The sequence below is a fragment of the Hetaerina americana genome, unplaced genomic scaffold (genome assembly GCF_022747635.1).
Source record: "Hetaerina americana unplaced genomic scaffold, ioHetAmer1.1.p SCAF_6, whole genome shotgun sequence".
NCBI classification, from domain to species: domain Eukaryota; kingdom Metazoa; phylum Arthropoda; class Insecta; order Odonata; family Calopterygidae; genus Hetaerina; species Hetaerina americana.
The window spans coordinates 20151251-20176942 of NW_027287205.1; the positions used below are offsets into that span (position 1 = coordinate 20151251).

At 42.8% G+C, this 25692-nt stretch overlaps 1 protein-coding gene across 4 annotated transcripts in view; it reads left to right on the plus strand.

Moving 5' to 3' along the window:
* The window catches only part of LOC139695431 (heterogeneous nuclear ribonucleoprotein L-like), a 207290-nt gene that overhangs the window by 164991 nt on the left and 16607 nt on the right, over positions 1-25692 (plus strand). For all 4 annotated transcript variants that reach the window (XM_071594218.1, XM_071594219.1, XM_071594216.1 and 1 more), the window contains exon 6: positions 4038-4101. In XM_071594218.1, coding sequence (XP_071450319.1) covers positions 4038-4101 — 64 coding nt within the window. The remainder of the gene's footprint in view (positions 1-4037; positions 4102-25692) is intronic.

A 25692-nucleotide genomic window follows, 5' to 3' on the forward strand; every position in this document is an offset into this window, starting at 1 on the left:
TCCATCATCGTGTCGTCTGTCCGGGGTTTGGAATATTATAATGCAGTATATTATAACGAAGTCGTGAATCTCATAGACATACTTCATTTAGGCCACTTTGTTAGTTTCATTGTAGTCACCGATCCTTTCAGTCAAGGTTTAAGTCGCTTAAATGGTTTAATTAAACAATGTGTTTGTAGAAAAATACGAGGTTGTTTCATACCTCGCATTAATCTTATACGCCAGTAAGGTGTTTAATGTAGCAAAGAGTTGCTGAATTTCGGAGCTGGCGTGGGCAGCTCGATGGCTTGCGTAAACCAACACCTGCGTAAAGTTCGGGGGTTAAATTAAAATTCTAAATTGTAAATAGGCTTCAGGGTGCCCGGCTGAAGTTTAATTGGCATCATGACTACTTTTTCTCAAAAGAGTTGTTGCACGATATCCACTTCCGTGGCTCTGCCCCCCCCCCCCCTTCCGTAAACATTTTCTTTTCTTTCTCGTTCTTTAGTCGAGTTGACCACTAGGGTCTATATTTATCTCATCCACTCTCTTGTTCACTCCCTCTTACTGCCTTTAGTGGTGCTTCGGCTGTAGACTCAGTTTCATGGCTTCCCTCGCTCCTTGACTGAAGTTGGTTTTGTAGAATGCAAGGTTGGAGCATTAGCTGGTTTTTGATGACAACATCCGTTGCTTTTGTCGAAGTGCCGTAATTCGTCATCACTCGGATCAATTTCCACACCATAAGAAATACTTCCCCGAGTTCTTTTTCGTTAGCTTTTAATATTATCTTGTAATTGAAATGATGCGTTGTTTTACGAGCGAGGAGTAGCCATTCATGAACAACTGTGCGGCATTAATGAAAATAAATTCCACTAGCGGATGTAATGGAAAAAATAAATGGTGTTCGCTTAAAAACGACGCATTACAAGCGAAAAGGTTGGTGATGTACAACCATGAGAACTCTTGCCTTGGGGACAGTTGTGTATGGCATAATTTTCGTTTGGAGTGCAGATATCGTTTTCTTAAATGAAGCAGTACAATAAGTCAAGGACTTTGTTTAATAGTGTGTTAAACTGAACTGATGGTAAATATCAATGACGGCCTTTTCCCTTCTCTGTTCGAATACCGCGTAACCGAAATTGTGCATACCCTAATATTCTTGTTAGTCACCTTATCTAGTTTCTGCCTATAATTTTAATATTTCATGCACAAAATACAACTTTGAAATTAGAGAGGACGTACAATGGATGAAGAAATGGCTGCTAGACATTTATTTTATTTTTCAGTGGGGTCAAATGACGTGCCTACGATTCGGGTTGTTCGAAGAATGACGTTTGCTATGTCCATCAATTAATTGTCCTGGCACGGATCTTTTCGATAATATCCTTAGGTATTTGGATGATTTGGAATGCATTGTAGACTCCTCGATAAGACTTGATACGAGCCATCAAGTATTTGCCATGTGTATTGGGTCTGCTACCGGTAAGAATCATAGAACACATCAAATACCCGGAGTGGTTGGGACACATTTCATTTTTGCTTAGATTTTCAATGAGACTTACATGTAGCAGCCCTGAGGAGTTGGAAGAAACGGAGAAGTGGTAAACTCTGCTTTAAAGCTAGTACGGGGAGCAGCGTTGAAGTTAGGCAATGGAGGTTCATCCGTGCTAAACGTAGTCTTCAGAAAAATCTTATCTGCCTTTACGGCATGAAGCGTATAGAGTTCTGTCTTTTTGCTGCCGTTGAATTTACTGCTGTTTGAATTTACTGGTACCTTTTCCTCCAGTCGACCCGGTTTAATATATCAACTATCTTGAGTCGTAGTAGCGGAAATGATTGCTTTATTAGGTGTATGTATGCTAGCCTTAGCGTTTTAAGCAAAGAAGCGACGCAATGAAAGGAAACTTAATTTCACTCAATAGTTATTTTCGAAATCCTTTGGGTAATGAAGTTAAGGAAGCTGTCCCTCTTCTCCCAACTCCCAAATTGCCGTTTCTGATTATTGTTCTGGATTTTGCGTCTAAATTGTAATTTAATCCGACAGCTCTACAGTTGTCAGCTTCATGGGGAGTTGGAAAATTCTCATTTTAATTTTATTAACGATGCGAACTTGCCGTTTCGATTTGTGCTCATCAACTCTTGAATTATGGTTAGTTATATCAAAGCGTACGCAAACAGTACGCGCCAAGGCTTCATCAAGAGGTAGATGGGATTAAATATGTCGTAGTACGTTACCTTCTGTACTGCGTCCATCATGGAAATGGTTAGAATTTTACTTGAATCGACATTTTTATTATGCTTGGCTTTTAGGTGCGTTTATATTGCATTAAAAATTATCATGAACCTATCACAGGATTACGTTAGGTTAACGTTAGTTTAAATATCATTCAGACAGTTAAAGCTCAGTTTTTACCGGTTATCTCACATGCGTGTCCTGCTAGTGTAATAATTCATCGGCCCTTATGAAAGGAAGCTCCCTTTCCATTCATTTAATTGATTGCCAATTGAAATTACCATGGTATAATATACTATTGACTGCAATTTGCTATGCTTGTGCGTATGAAATCGGTACACGGTGGAGTGCTATATTCTAAGGCTGTTAGCGTGTTTACAAACTTCATCATCTGTTCATGCGGAAGCGCGGAATTACTGCTGGGTCTACCTAAAATAATTAACAAAATGGGAAAGAAACGACATTCCAATTGCTCGTCATGTTATTCCTAAGACTCCGTTCAGGGTTGGTAGTTCATGACAGTGAAAAATTATTGATGAAATATTTGTAAAATGTGCCCGATGGTAAAATCTGTGAAAAATAAATGCCCAATTAGCGTGAGCAACTATTATTTTCGGCGCGTCGAAACAAATGGCGTCGTTCATGGTACACCTAAAAACTGTTTACCTAGTAGCGGAAAAAGTGTGAGATTTATTTTATTTTATATTAATTGCATAGTCTTCTAGTTGCCAGTTCATCCCCCTGCTCATTGTAACCAGCTAATTGAGTGATCGCACTAATAATGAGAATTACTAACGAGAGTGGTGACTAATGTGGAAATGTGCTCCCCCTATAGTATTACACTAAGGTTACCCCAGCATTCAACCGATTACGAAGAAGGCGTAATAGTTTGTTTTCTCGAATAATGATCAAATTGATTTAAATCTGTTCAGGGTATGAGTTTGAATTCGATATACTATATGTAATTTTTACATAATTTAAGTATTGAAGCGGAACGGCATCATGCGTTTATTGAAATAATTATTTCAGTCGCAAGTAACTTGACAAAGTGGTCAGATTTGCATTTAGTTGCCTGTTTTGTCTTCTAATCAGCGGTCCGTCGCATATATGCCTCGACTCTGCGAAGTGCCTTCGTACAATGGACGGAGTATTAGTTAGTGAACGCTGTGGGCTTGTTTCGTCTTAGGTTGAAGCGTCGTCAGGGAAGGAGTGGGTGCTTTTGATCGTGCAACCAACCCAGAGCGTGCCAAAAATTCGAGTCTCCACAGTACTCTTACCTAAGTCTTTAGTTATGGCCTTAACGTGGCCTTTAATTAGGGTTTAGTGGAGCGAAATCCCCTACCACGCTATAAACTGCGACGTTTTGTCACCGTCTATGCGCCGGCGGTTAGTGCCTGAAACGCTCTCACCCAGGGCCGTGTTCATGGTTGCGCTCAAAAAGGAGTGTCACTAGATGAGAAGAAAGGGGTTCATTGAGCCCACTCGCACCCCCTTCCCGTCTTTCCGAAGGCGCTGTTTAAGCGTGACTTTGGCCGGAGTGGAGCGTAATTGTTGCTCGGGGAACTTTTCCAGCCTTCTAGCCCACGCCTGGAGTTCCCCAACTTTCAGACTCGCAGTTCATTACATTGTCTTTTGGGGATGTTGTGGGATGGGGGGGAGTGTCATCCATCGATCGGTGTTGGAGCCACAGTTGTCCTTAAAACTTGTCCCTTCTGCCACCTCCGCCCCGTGCACACCTCTATCACTCATGCTGTGGTAGCCGGTCTTGTTCTTCAGACGTCCTTACATATCTCTTTGTCTCTTCCCCTCTCTCTCTCTCCCGCAGCCGTCGAAGCTGAACGTGTACAAGAACGACGCAGAGAGCTGGGACTACAGTAACCCCAACCTCGGTGAGTACCGCCCCGTCCTTGTTCCGTTTAATGTCTCTCTCTCTGTGTGTGGGCATTGTGAAAAAAATTGATAATAAGCATAAATAAATAAATGTGTGTATGCTCTTTAAACTGTGTCAATTTGGGATGGGGAAAATGTGCTTTTGAACGGAGGCAAGGCGCCCGAGACTGGACTGAATGATCTCTTGTCTGCTGCCTTGATGATGTCGCGAGCCGTTCCTTTGTGCGTTGGCACTCGAGGTACACTCGCCGCACTCGAAAGATGACTGAAAACTCACACCTGAAATGGGACCACCCACTGCCACCCACGGCTATACCGGTAGCACACGCACGCCTCCCTCGGAAATATCATGCAATATGACTTAATTAAAATATAAAAAAATATATATGATATACAGGTAACCCTCGTTAGTAAGAACTATTTTGCCCCCTCACCCCCAGGACCAACAGAAATCATTCCCTTGACAGTACTGTGTTCGTGAAACATCCATAGGAAGATTCTGTTGACACGAATTCTGTTATCTTGAGCATGTGTAATCCTGCTCAGTTGTGTTCGTACTAACGAGGGTTTTTTCTGTATATGAAACCTAATATCTCTCCTTGCCACCTTTATCTCACTCCTTGCCAGTCCCTGACTCACCACCTCCTCTCCGTCTCGTTCTTCAACGTATACAGTGTGTCCTTCATTTAGCCACATCAATCTTTGTGCTAAAATCTTTCAAACACAGCAATGGCGAAACTCTTTAATGTAGCCGTTTTCCGTCACCTATGCCGTCGGCAATTATCGGCATAATGCGATCGCACGCCCCTAAATGGCGTCCAGGAGCAGATTTATGTATTCCCAAAGCTTTAGAACGTGCTTTTCTTAATTGAAAGCATGAACCATTGTTGTTTTGTAGCTTAAACAACTACTTTTTACCTCCTGATGTGACATATTTTTCATGCTTGTGGCTAAGTTGAGGACATGTACATTCATGTTTACTCAACGATGGTTTCCTGTTTGAAAATTTGCTGCGGTGAAATGTGACCTCTCTTAAAAAGGAGTTTATAGTTAGCTTGAAAATTCAAGGCTATCACTCTTCTCCTCTTCATCGATAATATTTTGTCGCTTGGTTGTTTATTGAGTGAAATTTATATTTGTAGCTGAGGATCAGCTTTTGAGAGTCAGAAGTGTCACTCTTAAAATCGTGCGAGGTGTGCATTTTCACTGTCGTAAAATTTTCAACTAATAACCATCGTTGACAATTCTACTCTCCCTCTCTCCGCCCTTATCTCAAAATGATAACCAGAACAACCGCAAAAACCAGCCTTTCTTCTTTTCTCTCAAATAATCCTTGGAACTCACGATCGTAAAGAGGGGAACACCAACTTCCTCTTTGCAAATACCGATTTTGAGACATTTCGGAGCATACTCTGATCACCGGCTTCACACTAATTAACTGCTCGTTGTCTAATGCTGATGAAACCCGTTACAGTGGTACACTCGTAAATGACTCAATACAAGGGTTGTTTTCTTGCATCCAGACATATCAATTGCCCGTGAAAAATATCTGTATCCTGCTTCCGCTCTCAGACGATTCCTTAATCCTTACCCTTCCAGAATAGACGGACGCAGCATGGAAGTACATTGTTATCTATACACCAAAACATAATACTTGCAAATGTATTGATTTATTGATGCTTAATTTAAATTAGCTTTCTTGCGCACCTTTTTGATTGATTATTAAGATTTGACTTAAAAAGCGTATTCATATTTCGGCGTTAGGGAGTTAAAATAATTGTTAACGTTCAGGATAAAGAAATTCAGTTTTTATATACGGTTATATTCAATAGCAATTGCCGGAAGCGTGTGTCAAGCGTTTGAGTCAATTCACGTAGTGTCATTGGGTGCTGCATATATTGCACTGAGCTTTCAGATTACCTTATCGTATAGTTTTCATTCCTCCTCAAAATTGTACCACTACTGTCGTTGAATATTTTCCCCAGATTTTGATGGCAACCGGAAGAACTAGACGTGAAATGTTATAGAGGCCAGCGGACGAATAGCTTTGGAAGTCGGAGTTGGCATCCGTAGAAGGTTTTAAAAAAATATTTTTTAGTTTTTTCCTAGTGATGGAAGACGAAAGATTTCCTCAATTAAAAAGAACGTGACATAGTGTCACTGGAAAGATTTATCAATTCGCTAGCTATTAATATTTGGTTACGGTTGCCCGCTTAGTTCTAATTGCCGTTGGCAGCATCGAGTGCTGTCTGCTATATTTTTCTTCTTCTTCCTCACTCCCGCCCTCAACTCTCTGTAGCTATAAACCCGATTTCCTCCTACTATTATCTTTGCCCTTAACTCCACCTTCTGTTCACCCAGCATCCTTAACCCCGCCCTCTGTTCACCCATCTACCGTAACCTCACCTACTTTCCCGGCATGCCCTTATCACTCCATTAAAAAAACTTATTCCCACGAAACAATCCTGTTCAAGACCCCCCGTTGCGACCCGCGCGTTCAATTTGCGTGGCTATTGACGAGCCTTTTTATGATTTCTGTGGCTCCGGCTATCCATGGGTGGAGTCTCATGTCATTTGATTTTGTATGACCATAATTTCTCCCCCTTCCCGCACAGGCTTTTCTAAGCCCTGGGAAATTTTGTATTTGATTGCGATAGATACGGCCTTTCAGTTGTTCTCTTTGGAAAAGAGGTATATGTCGAAACTATCTCATGAACGCATTAAATCGGGAAGTAATACTCGAAGGTGGATGCATGAAAGGGTGCACCAAAGATTTCTGTTTTCAGATGCCCAAGTTTCAATTTTCGACACATACATCTTTTCCTAATTTTTCATTTCCATGTTTTTTTATGATTTATTAGCGAAAAAGTTGTATGTAGTGACCTTTTGCAACATTGTATTGCATCTTGACGTTTAGTATAAGCTTGCATTAAATTTTATGTTATTTATTTAAAGTGGCGATGTTGATAGTGCTATTGGTGGACTCAGCGATTATGTTTGCATGTTGAGCGGAAGTCGAAATCCGTGTGAATGTTGAATCCATGCGTGATCGGTGAATAGTGTTATCGTTTCGGTTTTAAGTATGAGGTCATACCGACCAGGAAGGAATATGGGCTGATAATTGATCATGAAAAATTATCAAAAGCGCATGGCGCCGAAATCTGTTACGCAGGCTTTCTTTCGCCAGTTTAGACTTTTGTCCAAGTCACGCACCGAAACAGGATTTCAAATGTTTTCTTTTAGCAATGCAGCATTTTAGGCATGCTCAGTTATCGATTGAATTAATCACCGCTTTAAAGTGCCCAGCCACGACTGCTAGGGTAATGTTAATTATTAACTTTCATCCGAACAGTACAGAGTCGGTCGTAATATCATGGCGGGGGTACAATTCAAAAGATGCGCGTTAATTCTAATGATCGGAATACAATTTCAAACTGTCGCAGTCGGAAAGCGCCTGATTTAAATGCTTGAAGTTGCATCCGTCAGGGGCGTGATATTCTGGATTCGGCCAGTGTTAAGATTTCGCCGACGCAAGTCGACCTTGAGAGGAGGGCGTTTGGAGAGTTCATATCCGAGGAATGTAATAGGGGATTACTGGTTGCCACTTGAGTACATCGAGGGGCGACTTCATGAACCAACAGATCCTTCAGTCGATTAATTCAGCTGTCTTGATAAGGGAGGAAAGACGCCTCGGTCCTCGTCCGCAGTAGCCTGTCTTCTCTTTCTCCTCTTTCTTAAGCTACTTCTCTCTCTTTATCTCCTCTTTTCGGGGCGAACGAGTCCTCACCCCCCCCCACATTGTTTAATATTGCCCGCTCGACTAGATCCTCCCCCACTTTCATCCCACCACTATCAAAACCAATTCTTCCTCCCCCTCCGTCTTCTTTCACTGTCCTCGACAACAGCCACAGAAGCTCCGAAGCACACACAAGATACAAGACATCCCGTGAGTGGGACGCACAACTTCCGAAAAACTGAAAAGAAATTGCCAACAAATAATGATAATAGAAATATTGACAGAACGGGAGTAACACTACAACATCAACAACAGCAGAAACCAAGACATTGGATGTGAATGCACGGAGTGTGGGACATGGAGGCGACGTGGCTGCGGTGACAATACACCGGCTGATCCTGAGCACACGTTTCTAGGAAAAATGATAGATAATGACAATGTCACTAGTGTGGAACAGAAACCCCGCCAAAAAATGTGGGGAGAATGGCTGCCGGCTTGGTCCATTTCAGCCCCACTGTCACGAGTGCCATAATATGACGCTTGCTTCCTCGCTGCTGTCATTAACTTTTTCCAGGCATTCCCAAGTCCTCAGTTCCTTGTTCTCTCCTTCACTCGCCCGTCCTTACCCATTCCTCTCTCCGAACACAGCTTACCCGATCTTACTCTAAACCCTAAAGCGGATTCCTTTCGTTTGCAGCACTAATTTTTCAGTAATTAGGCTACATAAATATAATTCGGTGAGCTGAGAAAACCCCTTACTCACCAAGGTTAATATTTAAATACTTGTTTTATTTTGTTCGCCAAGAATATTTAGATGCTCAACTCGAGTTTCGAGCAAATAATGTTCTTTTATCAGAATGATGTCACTATTATTTATGGATTTGATTTTCATGTAGCCAATGTGTTCCTTTCTTTTCGTGACATGGTCTCACTTAGTAGTAAGTTAATTTAAATAAAATTATTCCAAATGTTTCACGCCATTTTTCTTCTTATCCATTCACTTTGGCGAATAACACTCCACCTTGCAGCCTTGATATTCATGGTGAGTGGATCGCGTTCTTTTGGCACCAAACATTAACCCGCGACGCGGTACAATCTAACATGCAACTCGTGCCCCTCTTCCAAGAAACGAACATAAAGATCCTTTACCCCTCTTTCAAACGCCTGGCATCATTGACCTGTCCATTAAGCCTTGACCTAGCATCCTTCACCCAAGCGCAGACAGTCATCGACATGGGTTGAAGCCTCACAACCGGCCACAATAAAAGATAAAAAAATAAATCGAAATAATAAAAATAGCAAAAAACGCCACATCATCACCACCATCACCAACCAACCAACCAACCACCACTCTGGTACGCACAAAGGAACGTACGGGAATAAAGAAGCGAAAAGCGGTGGATGATGGTGTGAACTGTCATCGTCTCTGTTCCAGTTGGGCCAATCGCCGACTGCCATACGGCGCCCCGGCCGTGCGGGTCGGAGCGGGTCGGGGCGGGGCCTAATCGCCCCCTCGGAAGATGAGCTAGAGATTGCCGGAAGAGGCCTTCGCAATGGCCCCGCTCCCACGACCAACTCCCCAACCTCCCTCGACGCTAACGCTCCTACGAGGATTCGGACCTGCAACTCGCCGGCGTCACCTCGACCGACGCCCCAGAAGGTGATTACCGCACTCTCTGCCTATTCCCTCTTTTAAACCTCTTGTCCCAACCGCCGACTTTTTCTGTCCCGTCACCACCTCCACAAGAAGGTAAAGGCCCAAGTTTTCTAACCTTACCTTGGTCCCCACCCGATGGTGTAACTACCGTCTTCTCTTCCCTTCCCGTGTTTAGCAGATGGCCGAGGCCCGAGGGCAATTGGCGGTTTTTTTTTAAACGGGACTTCTACCATTGGTGGCGGCAGATGTCTTCGGCGATTCGAAATTGCTCTATATGCTTTGCGTGATTATTCGCTCTTCGGGAAGGATCCTTCTCCTTTTTTATCTACTGTCGCTATCGAACGGGATGCCGATCGAGAGCATTTCGTTTGCTTTTCGTGGTGCTCACTTGGCGGGCTTGTTGCGTGCGGGTGTCGTCTCGGTATTTATGTTTTTGTTCTTTCTTTCCCTTGTCTCGATGCCACCGTGCATGATAAAAAGCTAATTAAGGCATGTGCTTTAGATCCCATGTGATTTCCAGTTCAGGGCTGTACGCGGGAGCTACCCGCGCATGTAATCCCATGTCGCGGCAACGGTGGAGAATTGTCCTGCCGTCTGAGGGTACGTAACCTGGTTGTCTTAAGATCCTTCTACCGAGTTTTGTTTGTAGCAGTATGGTGGGAAAGGGAAAGCATAACAAGTTGCTATTTTTTGAAAGGGCCATTTATTTTGGCCCTGTCGGTGTATAAGCATCTCGCGCCGAAATTAATTCCTATCGAACGAGAGTTGAGGTTTTCAGTGGACTTTTATGTTGCCGTGTCCCACGTATCGAACGGGTGAGCAGGTCAACGACTTGAAACTGCTGAGCGCGCCGACATTGCCGAGGTGGCTCAACCCTGTATTTGGTTGATAGGTCATTCGTTTATTCAGCCAGTAAGGTACTAACAGAACAAGAGACTGCTTATATTGTTAAAAAGCTGTTTTGGGCTTGGATTTGTGAAACTCCTTCTTGATTGCGATGGAAAAAAAGTACAAATTGTTTCCACATCGAGAGCATGAGAGTGTTTCCATGTAAGGAAACCATGACAGTAGATTAAATGTTGCGTGGGTGCGCAGTTGCTATTTTTTTCTGTCGTAGTTGCTCATTTCAGCTTTTGCCACGCCACTTAAAGAAGATAGACCTGAGCATTTTTTTTTCATTACGGATCGTTATTTCTCACCGGAATGACAATTTCCAGTGTTATTTTTCTACATTTTGACCGCACGATTTCCTGTCAATTATATTGTGACAGGGGAATTCGACGGGTAGGCGTAGAAGTCTGACATGTCTGCAGTTTAGTCGAGGTTAGCCCACACTGCGTCCATTGCCTGTGGCCACTGATTCTTGTGACTGCAATCCGGAGATGTTAGTGGTACAGATTCGCTTCGTATGTATCCAGAAGAGATTCGCACGTGATTTACTTAAGTCTTCAGGGCCATTGAAAGAGGGCTTTTAATTCTAGCCGTGAGCATGCCACTGCCTTAATAATGATGGTAGATGGAACAATTCCTTAGGCCATGTCTTTTTCCAGGATTCAGTTCATTAAGATAACCTGGCACGAATGTAGGAAAAGGGCGTGCAAAAAAATCTAAATGGATATTTTTTCAATAGACTGGCATATTTGGTCTCCTTTGTATCGCTGCCCATTCACTTGTTTTGCTTTTTCAGTAGTTCGTGTATCTTGGCACTTTCGCAAGTAGTGAATTTTATTTAGCTACACGAACTGAATTAATTCACACCCTTGAATCCCTACACAAATTAGATATTTCAAAATAATATGTAGTGTACGTACTTAGTTTTCCGAGTGACTCCCGGACATAAAAATTTTAAACTAAAAGACTTGCATTGGATGGATAAGAGGTCTCCGTGGCGGAAGTGGTAAATAGCTCGCACCTCATATTAGCACAAAACTGAGGAACTAAGCTTGTCTCAGGAATATTTATACCTTGCCTGCTGTAATTTTTACACCCGTAATTATGAAGGGAAATTCCCCCAGTGTTTTTATTTAAACCAAGACTTTTATAACCTCTCGAATGAATATATTTTGTGGTTGAAGCGTTCGTAAATTTTCACTTTCAAAAGGTGGAATTTAATTGCAAACATATAGTAGAAGTTCAGCGAACAGCTCGTTTTTTTCCTCCCTTGGAGCTTAATTTTGAGTCATTTATTTGTGTCGCGTTACCTCAAACCCGGAAAACCAGGGGCAGTTTCCTGGTAAAATTGGTGAGGGACGGAATTTTTGACGGTTGTTATAAGTTCTTGAGCATAGTTGTGAATTGACGTAATATTTTTCGGGCATTATTGATGTCTCCTCGGCTTATTTGTGTTGTTTGGGCGGTCGAGCAATGAGTAGATCGTAGGCGTGATATATTTGCAATTAACAAATGTTGACTTTGATAGCATTGGCCAAAAGGTGAGCGACCGTTTTTCTTTAAATCTCGCCTTTTTTTTTACAATCTATTTATGTATAAGCCTTTGGCCTGAAAATACCTTTTCAGTCGGGTTAACTTAAAGCAAATTAAGCTTCGAATAGTGTGTTTTCTATTTATATCCGAAGTGCGGAACCGAGTGTAGGAATCGGGCGATTATTCCACTCGAATCCGAGAGTAAAATTAGCTTTCGTCGCGAGGCGGACGTATTCTTAAAAAAAAGGAAAAAAGGACAAAATATGTAAATTCTTTTGCCTCAAAATCCTGGATAAGGAGAAATCTTTCGAATGTCGTCATATTCGAAGAAATGGGAGGATTGATGGATAATATATGCGGCGGGGTTCTAAGTCATTGCCATTGAGTTCAGTTAAAAATGGAAATAATTACTGGAAAAGAAGTGTCATTGCCATTGAGTTCAGTTAAAAATGGAAATAATTACTGGAAAAGAAGTGTCATTGCCATTGAGTTCAGTTAAAAATGGAAATAATTACTGGAAAAGAAGTCTCTCGCATCATCGATGTGTGGTATCAGTGGAGTTGTTTCTTTTTTCGGCGAGTTGGCTTGCGTGCGGAGTTCGCGGGAGTCTAAACGGTGTGACTTGGGAGGGTTGGCCCCGCTCTCCATAATGCCTTCTCCGCCCAATCATATTTCGATCGAATGAATTACTGACCTTTCACACCCGTCGACTCCGCTGTTTAGTTCTCGTCCACGCAATCCTTCCTCGATCCACGGCGATCTCCCGCCTCCACGCCCTCTTTCTCACCGTATATTGCGCCGCACCATCATTCAAATTTTTTTCAAGCGGCTCTCCTTCCTTCCCGCGCCCCCTTGTGCTTAAGTCCTTCCAGGACAAGGCGTTAGCTTCACTTTCCCCTTCCGTTCCCTCTTCCTCCCGACGGTCGCTCGTCTTTTTTTTGCGGCCCTTGGCTTTTTATGTGGCGAGTTCTTCCCTCCCCCCCTTCCGATTCCCCTCGAAACCCCATTTAAGCCCCTCCATCATTTCTCTTCCTCTTTCCCTACCAACCCCTCCCCCGCCTTTGATGCCTTACCCATCCTCCTCAGCATCCTCGCCTCTCAAAAATATATTTTCCTCGCCTCCCTCAGTTTTCATCTTCCTTACCCCGTAGTTCCTCACCTCTCTCCCACTTTGGCGTCCCATCTCTCTTTCCAGATTACATTTTCACAATTTCTCGGAATTATATCGCTTTCGATACTTTTTTAGACCCTCAGATTTTCTATGCATACATAATGTCGCTTAACAATCGTCTTGGTGGCCGATTTCACGTTTGCCTCTTTGAGTCTCCGAGTCGTTTCGTAGTTTCACAGAGTGCGCTGAAAGCGCTCCTTAAAGGATGCTCGCGAGTAATGAAGGAAAATCGTCGTACGAGATGGCACGACCGTGCATTTTCATTTCTAGGGCGGGTGTAAAAGGGCTCCTGCAAAATTTCGTCTTGATGGCAGTGCAGTTTCTCTAACTCTGCCTTGAATGTGAGAATCTTCCTTCGGGCCGAGTATTTTGCGTCCATAATACTCCTTCTTGAAGGGGTTCTGTGATCATCTTTTGAGGAGCATGGTATATCCAGCGGAAAGGAATTTGAATATATGAAACGTGTGGCTGGGTACTTAAACCAGAGAAGTACAGTAACGTTCCCTAAACGTAATTAATATTACAACTTGTAGTTTCAGGCAGCGGAAATTGTATGCCTCGCAAAATATTGAATTGTGGTCGAAAGTCATTTCCTATGAAGTCCCAGAAGTTTTGGGCGTAGACAGATAAACATCGTAATCACTGGAAGATGTTTATCTGTAACGAAACTTAGGCCGATGAAAATATCGAATGCGAAAAAATTAATGGTAATGCCTAGGTAAATTTTCTATGTACGTTGTGTCCATACCAAGTTAAGTTTAGGCTGTAGGGTGATAGCCTCAGTTAATACGTATTTTTGCGGCATTTGTTTTAATATTTTGCAGTGTCAGATAAACTGGAAGGAATCTTAATGATTCCTTCGCCTTACATTGATAGTGCGAATGTAGGTACGGTCTTCGATGATAGCGGACACATGTTCAACGTGGGGGGTTGAAGTATACATTACAGTCGAGCAGTCAAACGAATTTTATTTTCTTAGGCCGAATGCTTAGTCAAAATGCTGACGATAAGCGAGAGGAAACAAGACGATGATGCCTGTCAGTGGCATTGGCCAAGATGCTTTGAATTTATGCTGGGAATAGAATTAGCCAAGTATGGCTTGCTAATTTTACATCAGCTACGGGAGTCCCGAGATTGGTTTGTAGCAGCTCTCCAAACTCTTGTTTTCGGCCAATCTCTTCGTTTACTAGTTGTTACTGTGGGATATAATTTGTTACAATTATTTTGAGTCCTTGGATGTCAGTAAAATTTTAGTGGTGTTTGTTTTGAGCCTTCCTAGAGTGCGAGGCGACGTGGTGGGAGTTATTCTTAAGGATTCAAATCGCATTTGATGCGAAAATCCTCTGCCGGTCCCTCAATAAGCTACGGGGGATATATCTAAGGGATTTCAGATGCAAAATCTCGGCGCCTCCCGAATGAGAAATGGGTGACGTCTTCTCTGCATTATTCCTTCGTAATCTCGCAGCCTCCACTTCATTAAAGCTTATTGCCTTGAACTTCCTCGTGGCTGCTTGGGCTCGCCTTAGCGAAAGCCTTGCCCCATTCCCCGTATTATTTCTATATCCTCCCTCGACGGGCTCTACGGAAGCGGTCTACTTCTTCCGACCTGAGCGTTCTCCTTCTTAATACGTCAGGATTGCAAAACAGTTGAATAATACGAAGAACCTTAAAGGTCAGGTAAACTCTTTCAGACTCATATTTTTAGAGTGGAGTCGTAAAGTAATTCATCATTGATGTGATTACTCAAATGTTACGCAGTCGAGCAGCAGAAAGATCATGAAGCTTCATGTTGGTGTGGGTTTAAAATCATTTCTCTAAAGAGTTTATTTTGACTGCGTTTTACTGGTATACATACACTTGGACTATTAATGGATCAATTGGGAAGTGCTATATTGAAAAATTTCATTTCTGATAAGTTCTCCGAGAATTTTCGATCTAAATTGATTGATATAATAAATATGACACAATAAAACGCTGGGAATAATGAATAACTTCAAGTTATCCATAATAATAAGTCATAGAAATTTTGCTGAGGTTTTACGTCCTCCAAATTCTGAAGCGTTTGTAAATAATTTGTATTATTTCTGTTATTTCTCAATAGCTCTCTTCTGGGCTCGTGGCGCAATCGGAGTTCGCTACAAATGGTTTTTTTATCGAGACTACTCTTACTCCAAAGGTGTTTTTATGCCTGTAATGCATATTCATAATCAGCCGTATCAAACTCAATTTATTGTATTTCGGTTTTCGTATTGCCGCACCCAGTAGTCTATAATGAGTGAAGTTCATTAAATGGTGATGGTAATTTCTTCTCGTGGTTAATGGAAGCTAATCTCTGCGCATACTTTCGTGTCGCATAGTGAAATTATGCATTGATTTATGGCAAATTGTTTGGATTCATTAGGAAGGAGAAAGTTTTGATAGCAATTTAAACGCGCATACCGTCTGAGTGGCACGCGAGTAAATAATATACAATTGTCACGACAAGTTAATTGGAATTTTGCTACGGAACTGTGTGAAAGTAATGTATACGGTATTTTATATTTCATGCGCGGATATTGATGGTCCGTGATTTAAATTGATAAATGAGTCGTAACTAAATATTTTGACGTTTTTTAGTTATTTTTGGTGAATTTACTTTGGCAATAAATATTATTTCACATTTTGTGATTTTAATGGACGGTCATGACCAGAGGGCACCCTGCGTGATCTAAATGTGTTTCTCTGGCTTTTCTCATTCATTATACATATATTTTTGGCTGTTCACTGTAAGCTTTTCACTTTAATTTTTACCTTGAATTCATCATTAAGTTTCTGCTGCCTCGTTTATTTTCTTGGGACGTTTGATAGTCGTATGCTGTGCGGTATTCGCATTTCCTAAAATACGTCAATAAAGTAAATCATTCCAGCGTCGTTAGCAAGGTATGTATTTTTTTCAATATAATATTACTTTTGTGGGTTATTTTAGCTATATTTAATCAAATCACCAGCAAAAAAATCATAACGTTTAAATTTTAAGTTTTGCATGTCTGTAGCATGCGGTTATTATTAGTTCCTACGAGTTTTACTTCTAGATTTTTATCAAAAATTTAAATGTAATGGAAAGCGCCAAAATCAATTTCTCTCTCTACGATGTACACCGAGGAAAAATATTTGTTGGTGGAATTAAAATTCCGTTTCACTCCGTTTATTCGAGATGTTAGTTGAATTCTATCTGAATTCAATTCCTTCGGTAGAGCAAAATGCTTTTTGGTCCAGGTGAATGTTTATTTGGCGAGGTACTTGCTTCAACCATTTCCCGTTTCCATCTATCGGACCCTATGCACTCTCGTTAATATGCTCTTCTGTCGCGGTATATCCGAGTATTCTTCTTATCAGTCTTCGCTTAGCATGAATGGGATTACGGGCCTTATCGCCCAACCACGAGGGTGTGGTTTTCGTCCATTGGCGCCTTCCGCAAGGACGGAACTGGCATTTTTGAACTAATGTAGCCGCACCGGGGCACGTTACTCCTATCACGAGAAATAAACTGCGATCGAAGCTTCTTCATGTAACGCTACTCGGATAAATTCCGGAAACCGTCCTTTTAATTAATCACAAGTTTCATAGCATTGGGGCCCGATAAATTTTGAAAACTTATGCAAAAGCAATTTGTTGGGTATAATGATGACGCTAATGTTTTAAGTGCATAATATAATGTTGTAGGACACGCTGGCTTAAGGATACGTAAGCATAAGAAAAGGTTGATAGGGTTTAGCTCATTCGTTTCCAGGGCAACGAATTGTTCCCCTAGGGTTTAAGGGTTGAATCATCATCATTTATTGTCGTCCCATCTATCCACCAAAAAACAGCAGAAGTATTCTCGTGTTAGAGAGTTGTAAACAAATATGAATTTGATTTGCCTGCCCTTAATAATGATTCTTAACTTCTCAAGAAAAATGGTTACAGCTTCTGAGATACCTGTCAAACACAATCGGGAGTGTTTTTCCTAAGGGTTCGTTGGGAATACAAACGCTCAATCTGCATAAGCAGATGCGTGCCAGAGTATGAAAAATATAAAATGTTGCATTTTGCGGAATTTCATATCACGCCAGCATGAAATTCCCATTCATTGTCGTTGGATCTGGGATTACTATGCACAATCAACGAGAATCAGAGGGAATTTCTAATTAGGCAACTATGAGGTAAAAGTGGTTTGTCATCGGTTGAAACTGCCATGATTGTTTCGCTATCAAATTCTTTGCCGTAGGCTTAGCAAAAATAATCACATTTGGTGCAGATAAGGATCACGGCGCGACGTTGTGCGTATTTCGATTTGTATATGGCGGCAATATTTATTGACTTTCCAGCCCATTATTACAATTTAATTTAGACTTATTATATCATGTTTTTACTCTCCTCATTGGCCGTTTGTAATATGGATCCTTACGTATGCATATTGTATGAGGGCACTAGTAAAATGTTCAAATAAAAATCAAGGAATTGATTGGTGTTGTGATTTAAGGCATTCAAATTAACGTCCCCGTTGAAATGACCCTGCCCAATTTCGAATTCGGTGAAACCTTTAAATAATAATTGGTCTGTTATGTGAAATGGTGGGTCTGAAGTAATGTCTTGACTCCATGCCAATATTAGTCTCACCTTTTTATTATATGTCACACCTGGCCACCTTTTAATAGCAGTGGACTAACGCTGGCCTAAAGTTTCTCTTCGTAACTCTATACCTAATTACGCACCTTGATACTACAAGCTTTTGCCAATATCCTTAATGCTTAGCGCAGTGACGAGATGCAATTGGTTGATTTATTAGCAGAATTTGAACATTCCCAAACATGAGTGTTCGAGACAGCAAATTTTTATAAACTTTTGAAGATTCACTTTGCGAGATCGCTGAGAATATTGCCCGCTCACGGCGAGGCGTATAGAGGGCGGAGAGCAGGCGGGCGCGAACTGGGCGCAGGACCAACCTCGCTCCGGTGACTCAGGGAGTCGAGGCAAGTGCGCCTTTGGCCTTCGTGGCCGCACGAGCAAAAATGTTTCCACTGCTCCGGCTCAATGGAAGGCTTGGGCGGGGGGGTACCTCCGCGATCGGGATTTTTCTCCACGATGTAGTCGCGAGTCTCTCTCGCCCGCTTCCCTCGAGGTCTGTCGCACCCACCCCCTTTTTTCGCACTTCCAACCCCCCCCCTCCCCACTTTCGCCCCCACTCCCCATTCCCTCGCCCGCGTGGTCTTCATTCGCCAGTTCCCCACACCGCTGCGCAACTCGCAAAACACACTCCCATTTCCCCGACACTCCTCTGAACCAGCAAGAGGGAGAGAGCCTAGCTCAATCTCCCATAATCCCCCGCCGCACTCCTATCAACCGCCGTTTCTTTCGCCCACCCACTCCTCCCCCCTCCGCCTATTTTCCCTCCTCTCTCGCTCTGCTCCCCACTTTTCACTTCACTTCCCTCCCGTCCCGCCGTTGTCGCATTGTCACCGCGTCTGCGTCTCGAGAGATCCATTTTTACCACTGCCCATACAAGCTGCGCACGCTAGCTTGACGTACTTGGGACAGCCAAACTTATTCTGGCATCCGTGTACGCCTTGTCCTGAAATTTTGTTGGCGATAAGGATATGAACTGGCATTTGAGCCTTCAGTTATATTTCATATCTACTCGTACGTATAAAGCATTGGTCTCCCATGCACCAAATAACGGGCCCGGGAATTTCCTCCTATCTTATTCATTTCGTTCATAGTTTCAGTACTTGACGCGTCTCCTGTGTTCCGTTTTAGTAGTGACAGGAGCAAGTACTATTCTTGCTGTTGTTTACGTTTAAGTGCTTTGGGTTCTTGCTAGATAGTTCTTTTGTCGCTTTTACCATTTCATGCGAATAGGAAATAATATCCTGTTCGTGCATAGCGTGCAACTTTTCCACTGCGGGGTGGGAATACCTGGGTATCCCATCCAAAATCGAAAGCTAGTCACTTGTGTAAAGGTACATGCAGGAGAGGCGTGTGGATAAGCGCGTCCCGGAACCTCCGTCGCCGAGGTAATTTTCCAGTCGGGCACCCCGGAAGTAGTTATTAATATTTCTCTTTCACGAATGCGACTTTATTCTGTATTATGCTCGTTTGGGTGGTGCCTCTTGGACTCGAGGTATATTACTAGTCTGATCAGTCGAAACATTTGCGGTTCTTTTACGAGAGTATTACTTTGATGATGGTGCTCCGACCTCTGTGTCTATCGCTCCATGCCGGGCAATTCATGTTGTATCCTGATTTCCGCGTGCACCAGGATCCCTGGTAACTGTTTCCTGCTGTGTAATGTGGTGGCCAACATTTTTGCGTCTAGTTGAATGGAATGGTTGAAATGTGTAATTATAGGCTTGGGATAGTGAAGGTCGTGTTTCATTAACCATCTCTCACGATCTGGTAAGTTGTTCGATGAATTGAACGTTGACTCTGGGTCGCTATTGCATTTACACAGTATTAGAGCGCATTTTGGCAGCCCTAGGTGCGACTGATGTTGACAATTTTATCAATGGTGTTATGGTTCACGTCATGAGGTTGGTGGGTTTACCTCGTTCGTCTACTCCCTTGCACCACTTCGGTTTTGATCGCCTCTCTTCGTGGTTCGGTCCGCTCCCCTCATCCCTTTCTCACGCCCCTACATTACCCGGGCCCGCCTCGAGCCAGGGGGCGGATTGAAAGGGGTCCCGTGGATTTGTTCCCAAGTCCCTGTCGGGCCCCTGGGTCCCTAAAGTGTTTCTCGTGGTGGCAAAGCCCTCACTTTTCCTCAGTACGCCACGAGTGTCTTCAAGGGGGTGGCTGCCACCCCCCTCCCCTTGCCCTTCATCCCACATTCCCCCTGTGGCGCTTGTTAGAGCTGCATTTCCCCTCTGGCATCGATCTCAACCCCAGCCACAAGGCCGCCACCCCCCGCCTCAGCTCCCCCCGCCAAAAGCACCCTTTTCCACCCCTCCCGGTCTTTCCATCTCTTTCTTTCATTCGAATCTCACTTGCCTCGCATTTCTCGACCCCCTTCCTAACACTCCTTTCCACTTTCCTTCCATCTCCCCCGTACTTCCATTACGTCCCACTCTCCTTCGCCATTTTATTCCTTCCATCCCAACCTCCACCATCTCCACTCAATGTCGCCTCCCCCCCGTATCTCCTGGTACCTCTCTGTTCGACCTCGCATAATCCGCCTCCTCTCCCCCTTCATGTCTGCCTCTTCTCTGCTCTACCCGCGTTTCACTCCCGCTTCCAGTGTCTGGGCCCCAGCGATGCTGAGGTTATAACCATATCGAAGCCGCAAGTGCACCATTCTCTCGGTTGAGGTGTGAACTGCTCGAGGAAAATTATGGAATAGCGATTTTGGTCAGTGGACGGTGTCGAAAATGTAATACATAGACCAGAGACGAACAGGTCTCCCGTCCTTCCCGATGCCATCAAATAGCGATGAGCTTGTATTCGGACGCTATTTGTGATGAGCAAACACAGAGTTATGAACAAAATACGAGCACAATGTCGATTTCCGCCGCTGGATTCGCTTGGACATGTCGCAGTGAGGTCGCTTGTCAGGGGTGTTCGAAGCCCTTGGTCGAGAAACTGATTCTCCTTTGAGGGGTCGCAAATTGTGTTGTTCCCTTTCCAAAGGAGGTTCACATTGATTCTTCCATGGATGTAATGCCGATTAGTTGCGGTTTTTTAATTGTAATTTCTCTTTTTGAAACGTTTGTAGGTTTGTTAATTTCGGGCATTTTAGACTTTCACGGCGTGCAATACGAGAAGAGAGTGCCAACTAACGTGCTACTCCAGCCAAGTACCTCGTATATTCCGGATTTTTGAAAGGAGGAGTAATTTCGAAGTTGGAATGCGCCTTTTATGTGCGGCATATGTGATGCACGATGCCAAGTTGCTTGGCGACATCGATATAGCGGCGTACTTCAGATGCTCGGCACACATGGAAGGCGATGTTTAAGGTTGAGCATCGCCCCGTCCGCTGCTCCTTCCCTCAATTCTTCCCCGACTTTTCACCTTCCTCCCACTCCAGCCATGCTCAAGTTCTCTCCCTTGCCCTCTCCCGCGCCAACCCTTCCATCATACCGACCCAAGCTCCGTCGTCCCCACCACCGCCTTCTCCCCGTGGTGCGCCCCCGTCTCCCTTCCGCCTCCTCCTATTCCCAGACCCCTCCACACCGACGCCCTCACCTTCTCTCTCTCTCTCTCCTTCCTCTCTCTCCCCAACACTCTGATAATAAAGTCCTTTATCCATCTCCCTTATCTCTCTTCCACTCGCTCCCCTCTTTCCCGCTCCCTCAAGCCCCTCCCCCTGCGCGCCTCTACCTCTCAATTCTTTCGCCTCTTCAATCCCAAGTCTCGACAGCCAGTTCCCCGTGGGTGAAGACGAACAATGCATCCTATTTAAGCTACTTTTCGGAGACTTTTTTTTAATTTCGCCCTCGTTTTATGTTTTAATTTGGGTCTCTGGTCTTCCCAGCATTGTGTATATATTTTTGATTGCTTATCGCTCAAACTATCGTGTAGAACTTGAGGACTAATTGACTGTTTCGTTGTGGATTACGGAGGCATTACGTCGCCGCTGCAATATATTGTAAAAATAAAAACTTTGCATGTCTTAACTAAGTTTACGTGGAAGTTGAAAAACCAATTTGGTCTCTCAATAGAATCCGGACCGACAAATTATACAAGGCCAAAATGAAGTCCAACTGATCTGAACGGTCAGGAAACAAACACGAGATTGTTTCCCGGATGCGTAATATCGCGACATTGAATGAAAGCTGTTGTCTTTCATCACTTGCCTTCGTTCAAAAATTTATTTAAAAAATGCGAAACATTAGTTGGCGAAGAATCCGTATATTGTGCTCCTATGTCATACTGTTTTTACCCCATACCCCTGCGATTAAAATGGTCTTAAAGTACTTAGGCATATGTTGCTAGCATTATAAGAAATTGCCCATTTCGTCAGCTCATGGGCTGTGGCCTCCTCTATCAGTTTGTGAACTTCGTTAGTTCGTTTAATGAATTAAATTTTGTCTTTCCGCTGTAGCAGACTAGCTTAATCCGAACTAAACTCCAATAAATTTCGACGGCACTTCGCCGGGCGTAGTAGTAATTAATTAAGCGTCGTAAGGTATTCTTGTTGAACTTCGCCTGGTTAAGATGTAACCTTATAATGTTTAATCTTGCTTACGGTAGGAATTAAGCCGCAGGGGTATCGAAGTTAAATATGGTGCTACCTGAGAGTTGCCTAAATTTGTTGCGCCTCAATAAATTTGCACGAACACTGCGAATTTCCTTAAGTAAAATACGGACTCCTATTAGTCTTCTAGTTAGTCGACGCCGGAAAATTATTCTGGTAAAAATAATAAAATCTGATGAAAGTGTTCGGGTCAAACTTATTCTGGTGTGTATTCACCCCCTGCCACACTTCTTAGAGGTGGCTTGCAGGGTATTAAAAAGTATGAACCTCGAGGACTAGATGTCAGAATGGCTAGCTTGATACTTAAAAGAGGCCTTCTTCTGATGCGTTCTATGGAAAATGCCGGTATTCTTCGCTATCAGCAGCATCGTAGGCCCAAGTGTGCGTGAAACTAAATAGGACTGATGGATGACCCATACGCATTTCCCATGGTCTTAACGTGAAAAATGAATTTCGGAAAGCGTTAAGCAAATTCAAATTGATAATGTTAGCGGAAAATTTGAGAGAATCTGAAGGTAGTTTCGTCATACGTCAGAGAAGTTCAGGGAAACTGTTAATTCACTCAAAAATGATAAAAGCGAAAGAGTAACCAGCAGTTTGGAAAAGGCTGACTTATTATGTTCCTTCTTTCAAAGCGTCGTCACAATATCTCACAGGATACTTCTGATAGATCACCAAATCGTGCCGGTCAACCGATTGCCCAAATCTGAAATCTCATATAATGGAATAGAACATTTGCTGAAAAATATTAAGCCTAGTAAATCCTCCGGGCCCGATGAAATACCCGCTTGTATATTTAAGGATCTAGCTTCGGAAATTGCGCTACACCTTGAAATAATATTTAAGAAGTCGCTGGTAGATCACAAGGTTCCCAGAGATTTGAAAACCGTTAACGTAACACCAAATTTAAAAACGGAGACAAGGAGGGACCGAGTAATTACTGACCTATTCCCCTCACATCCATTTCGTGCAAGGTAATGGAACATATAGTTGCTAGTTCGATCGTGAGACACCTCGATAATTAGGAGTAATTAAATTACTGAAAAGTTAGCACAGTTTCCGGAAAGGTAGGTCATGCGAGACACAAAACTTGCGCTTTTTGTTCATGATATTCTCACTTCGGGGGAGTTCAATGTTCAAGTGCACGCGATTTTTCTAGATTTTAAGAAAGCCTTCGACAAAATACCTCTTAGTTAACTACTCGCAAAGCTAGAAGCATATGGCATTCATAAAAATATCTGGATAGAATGGTTTGAGGCGTCACTTTGTGGGAGCGATTCATATCGGAAAAGAAATACTTAGTTATTCCACGTATATTTTATTAAACACGACCTATGTTTCGACTTAAAAAAATCATGATTATGACTTAGTAAGTCGAAACCTAGGTCGTGTTCAATAAAATATATGTGGAATAACGAAGTATTTCTTGTCCGAAAATATCCGGGGTTTGATTAAACACTTTGAATAGTTGGGTTCAAAGAGTAATGATTGATAGAGTTAGCTCAAATGCAATAGAAGTTACTTCAGGTGTTCCTCAATAGTAAGTAATAGTGAGTCAATAGTAAGATACATTTATTTGCCGATTATGCAGTGGCTTACCGTGATATCCGTGATCCTGAGGACACAGCAGATGACCTTAGTGCTATACAACGCTGGTGCGGCACTGGGCAATTAGAATTCAATTTAAAAAAGTACGTAGTCTTAGATTTTTGGAAAAAGAGAAATTCCCACCCGAAAGCCTACTGCATTGGGAACACCGAAATGGAATTTGTAGACTCAATTAAATACCTAAGCGTTACCCTCACGCACGATCTCTCCTGGGTGAAAAAAAACACGGGGAATACGTGGACAAGCTAACAAAAATTTGGGATTTATTAGATAAGTACAAGGTAAATGTAATGGAAAAGTCAAAGAGAAATACTGATATATCGCTGGTCAGGCCTCATTCAGAATATGCTGCAAGTATATAGGGTCCTCACGAAGTTGGATTAATTGCCGAATTTGATCGCGTGCAGCGTCGAGGAGCTAGATTTGTAAAACGTTGTAATGATATGAGCGTATCCAAAATATTAAAGCAGCTAGGCTGGGAATCACTCAAGGAGCGAAGGTTAAATTACAGGTTGAAGCTCCTGCATAAATTGGAAGGACGTCGCTTTAGCAGTGATGTTGAAAATGTATTATTACCTTCATCGTAACGTCGTTCAGTGTGGAACAGATATGATGTCATTTTTTCCACGAACGGTAGGGGATCATAATAACATTGTTCGACCGCGGTAGTGTCATGCTCGGGTAAAAGTTAGTGTAGTTTGTTTTCACCCCCGGCCACACACCCTAGCGGTGGCTTGCAGGGTTCATAAATAATTAGAAATGAATGGACATAGGTGTGAAATAAATAGAAATGGTTGCGCTAAGTTATCCTGCGAAGTTCTAAGGGAACTAAGGTGAGACGAGAGGCAGAAGCATCGTAATGAATAGCCAGGAATTGTTGGTGACTGCGCCACGGAATTATCGCCGTGTCTGGCATTTTAATTGACCTGTAGCCACTTCCTTGTTCTCTTAATGGCCTAATTATTCCCCTGGTGAATCCTCCCTCTACATCAAAATGAAAATCGTTTTGATGGGACGAATCCGACATATTTGAGGAGGGTTGACAGAAATCGCAGTAGGTGCAAAATGTGTCGACTGAAGATTTGAAGGACTACTTCAGCGGCACGCAATTTGGCAAAGAATTATTTTTTTTTTTTTCTAGTTTTGCGATGTGGGTCCCTGGTCGTGGCAGGCACGATTGAGTCAATGTGTTTATCTTAAAAGAGGCAAAGCAGGAAAATCGGTATAGCAAGTCCCACTTTTTGGTATATGCTGTCAATGACCTGTCCTTGAACCTCATCTCTGCGTATGTACGTAGTTGCCGGGTTTCTCGGCTTCAAAAATATGAGGAACGGTGACGTCTCTTAATGCTTTTCTTTGTATCTTTCGTAACATTTTTTCTTCATTCGTCGAAACCCTTTTAGTAGAAATTTGGATTCAAAATTTGCCACTTATGTAGATATCCCTCCGTTGCTTTTTGAACAAGGATTGGGAAATTCGCTGCATGCTTTGGAATAGTATGAGTGAATAGTGAATTAAAAATCAGAAAGAGTAAAAGTAAAATTTGCGTGTATAAATATATCGCTGTACAGTACTATATTTGTGTGTATGCTTACGTGCATACAAAATATTGATGTGTATGTGCAAATGTTATTTGAATCCCGCCACAAAAAGAATGAATATAAGGGTCTTCATGTCGTGCGTAAGGGACACCTCACGCGTTTTGACCTTACCAACACATTCCCACCGTGGGAATCTACGCGAAATGTAAACGGGAAAGGAGCGCTTTGTGGACTAGGAAATTTGA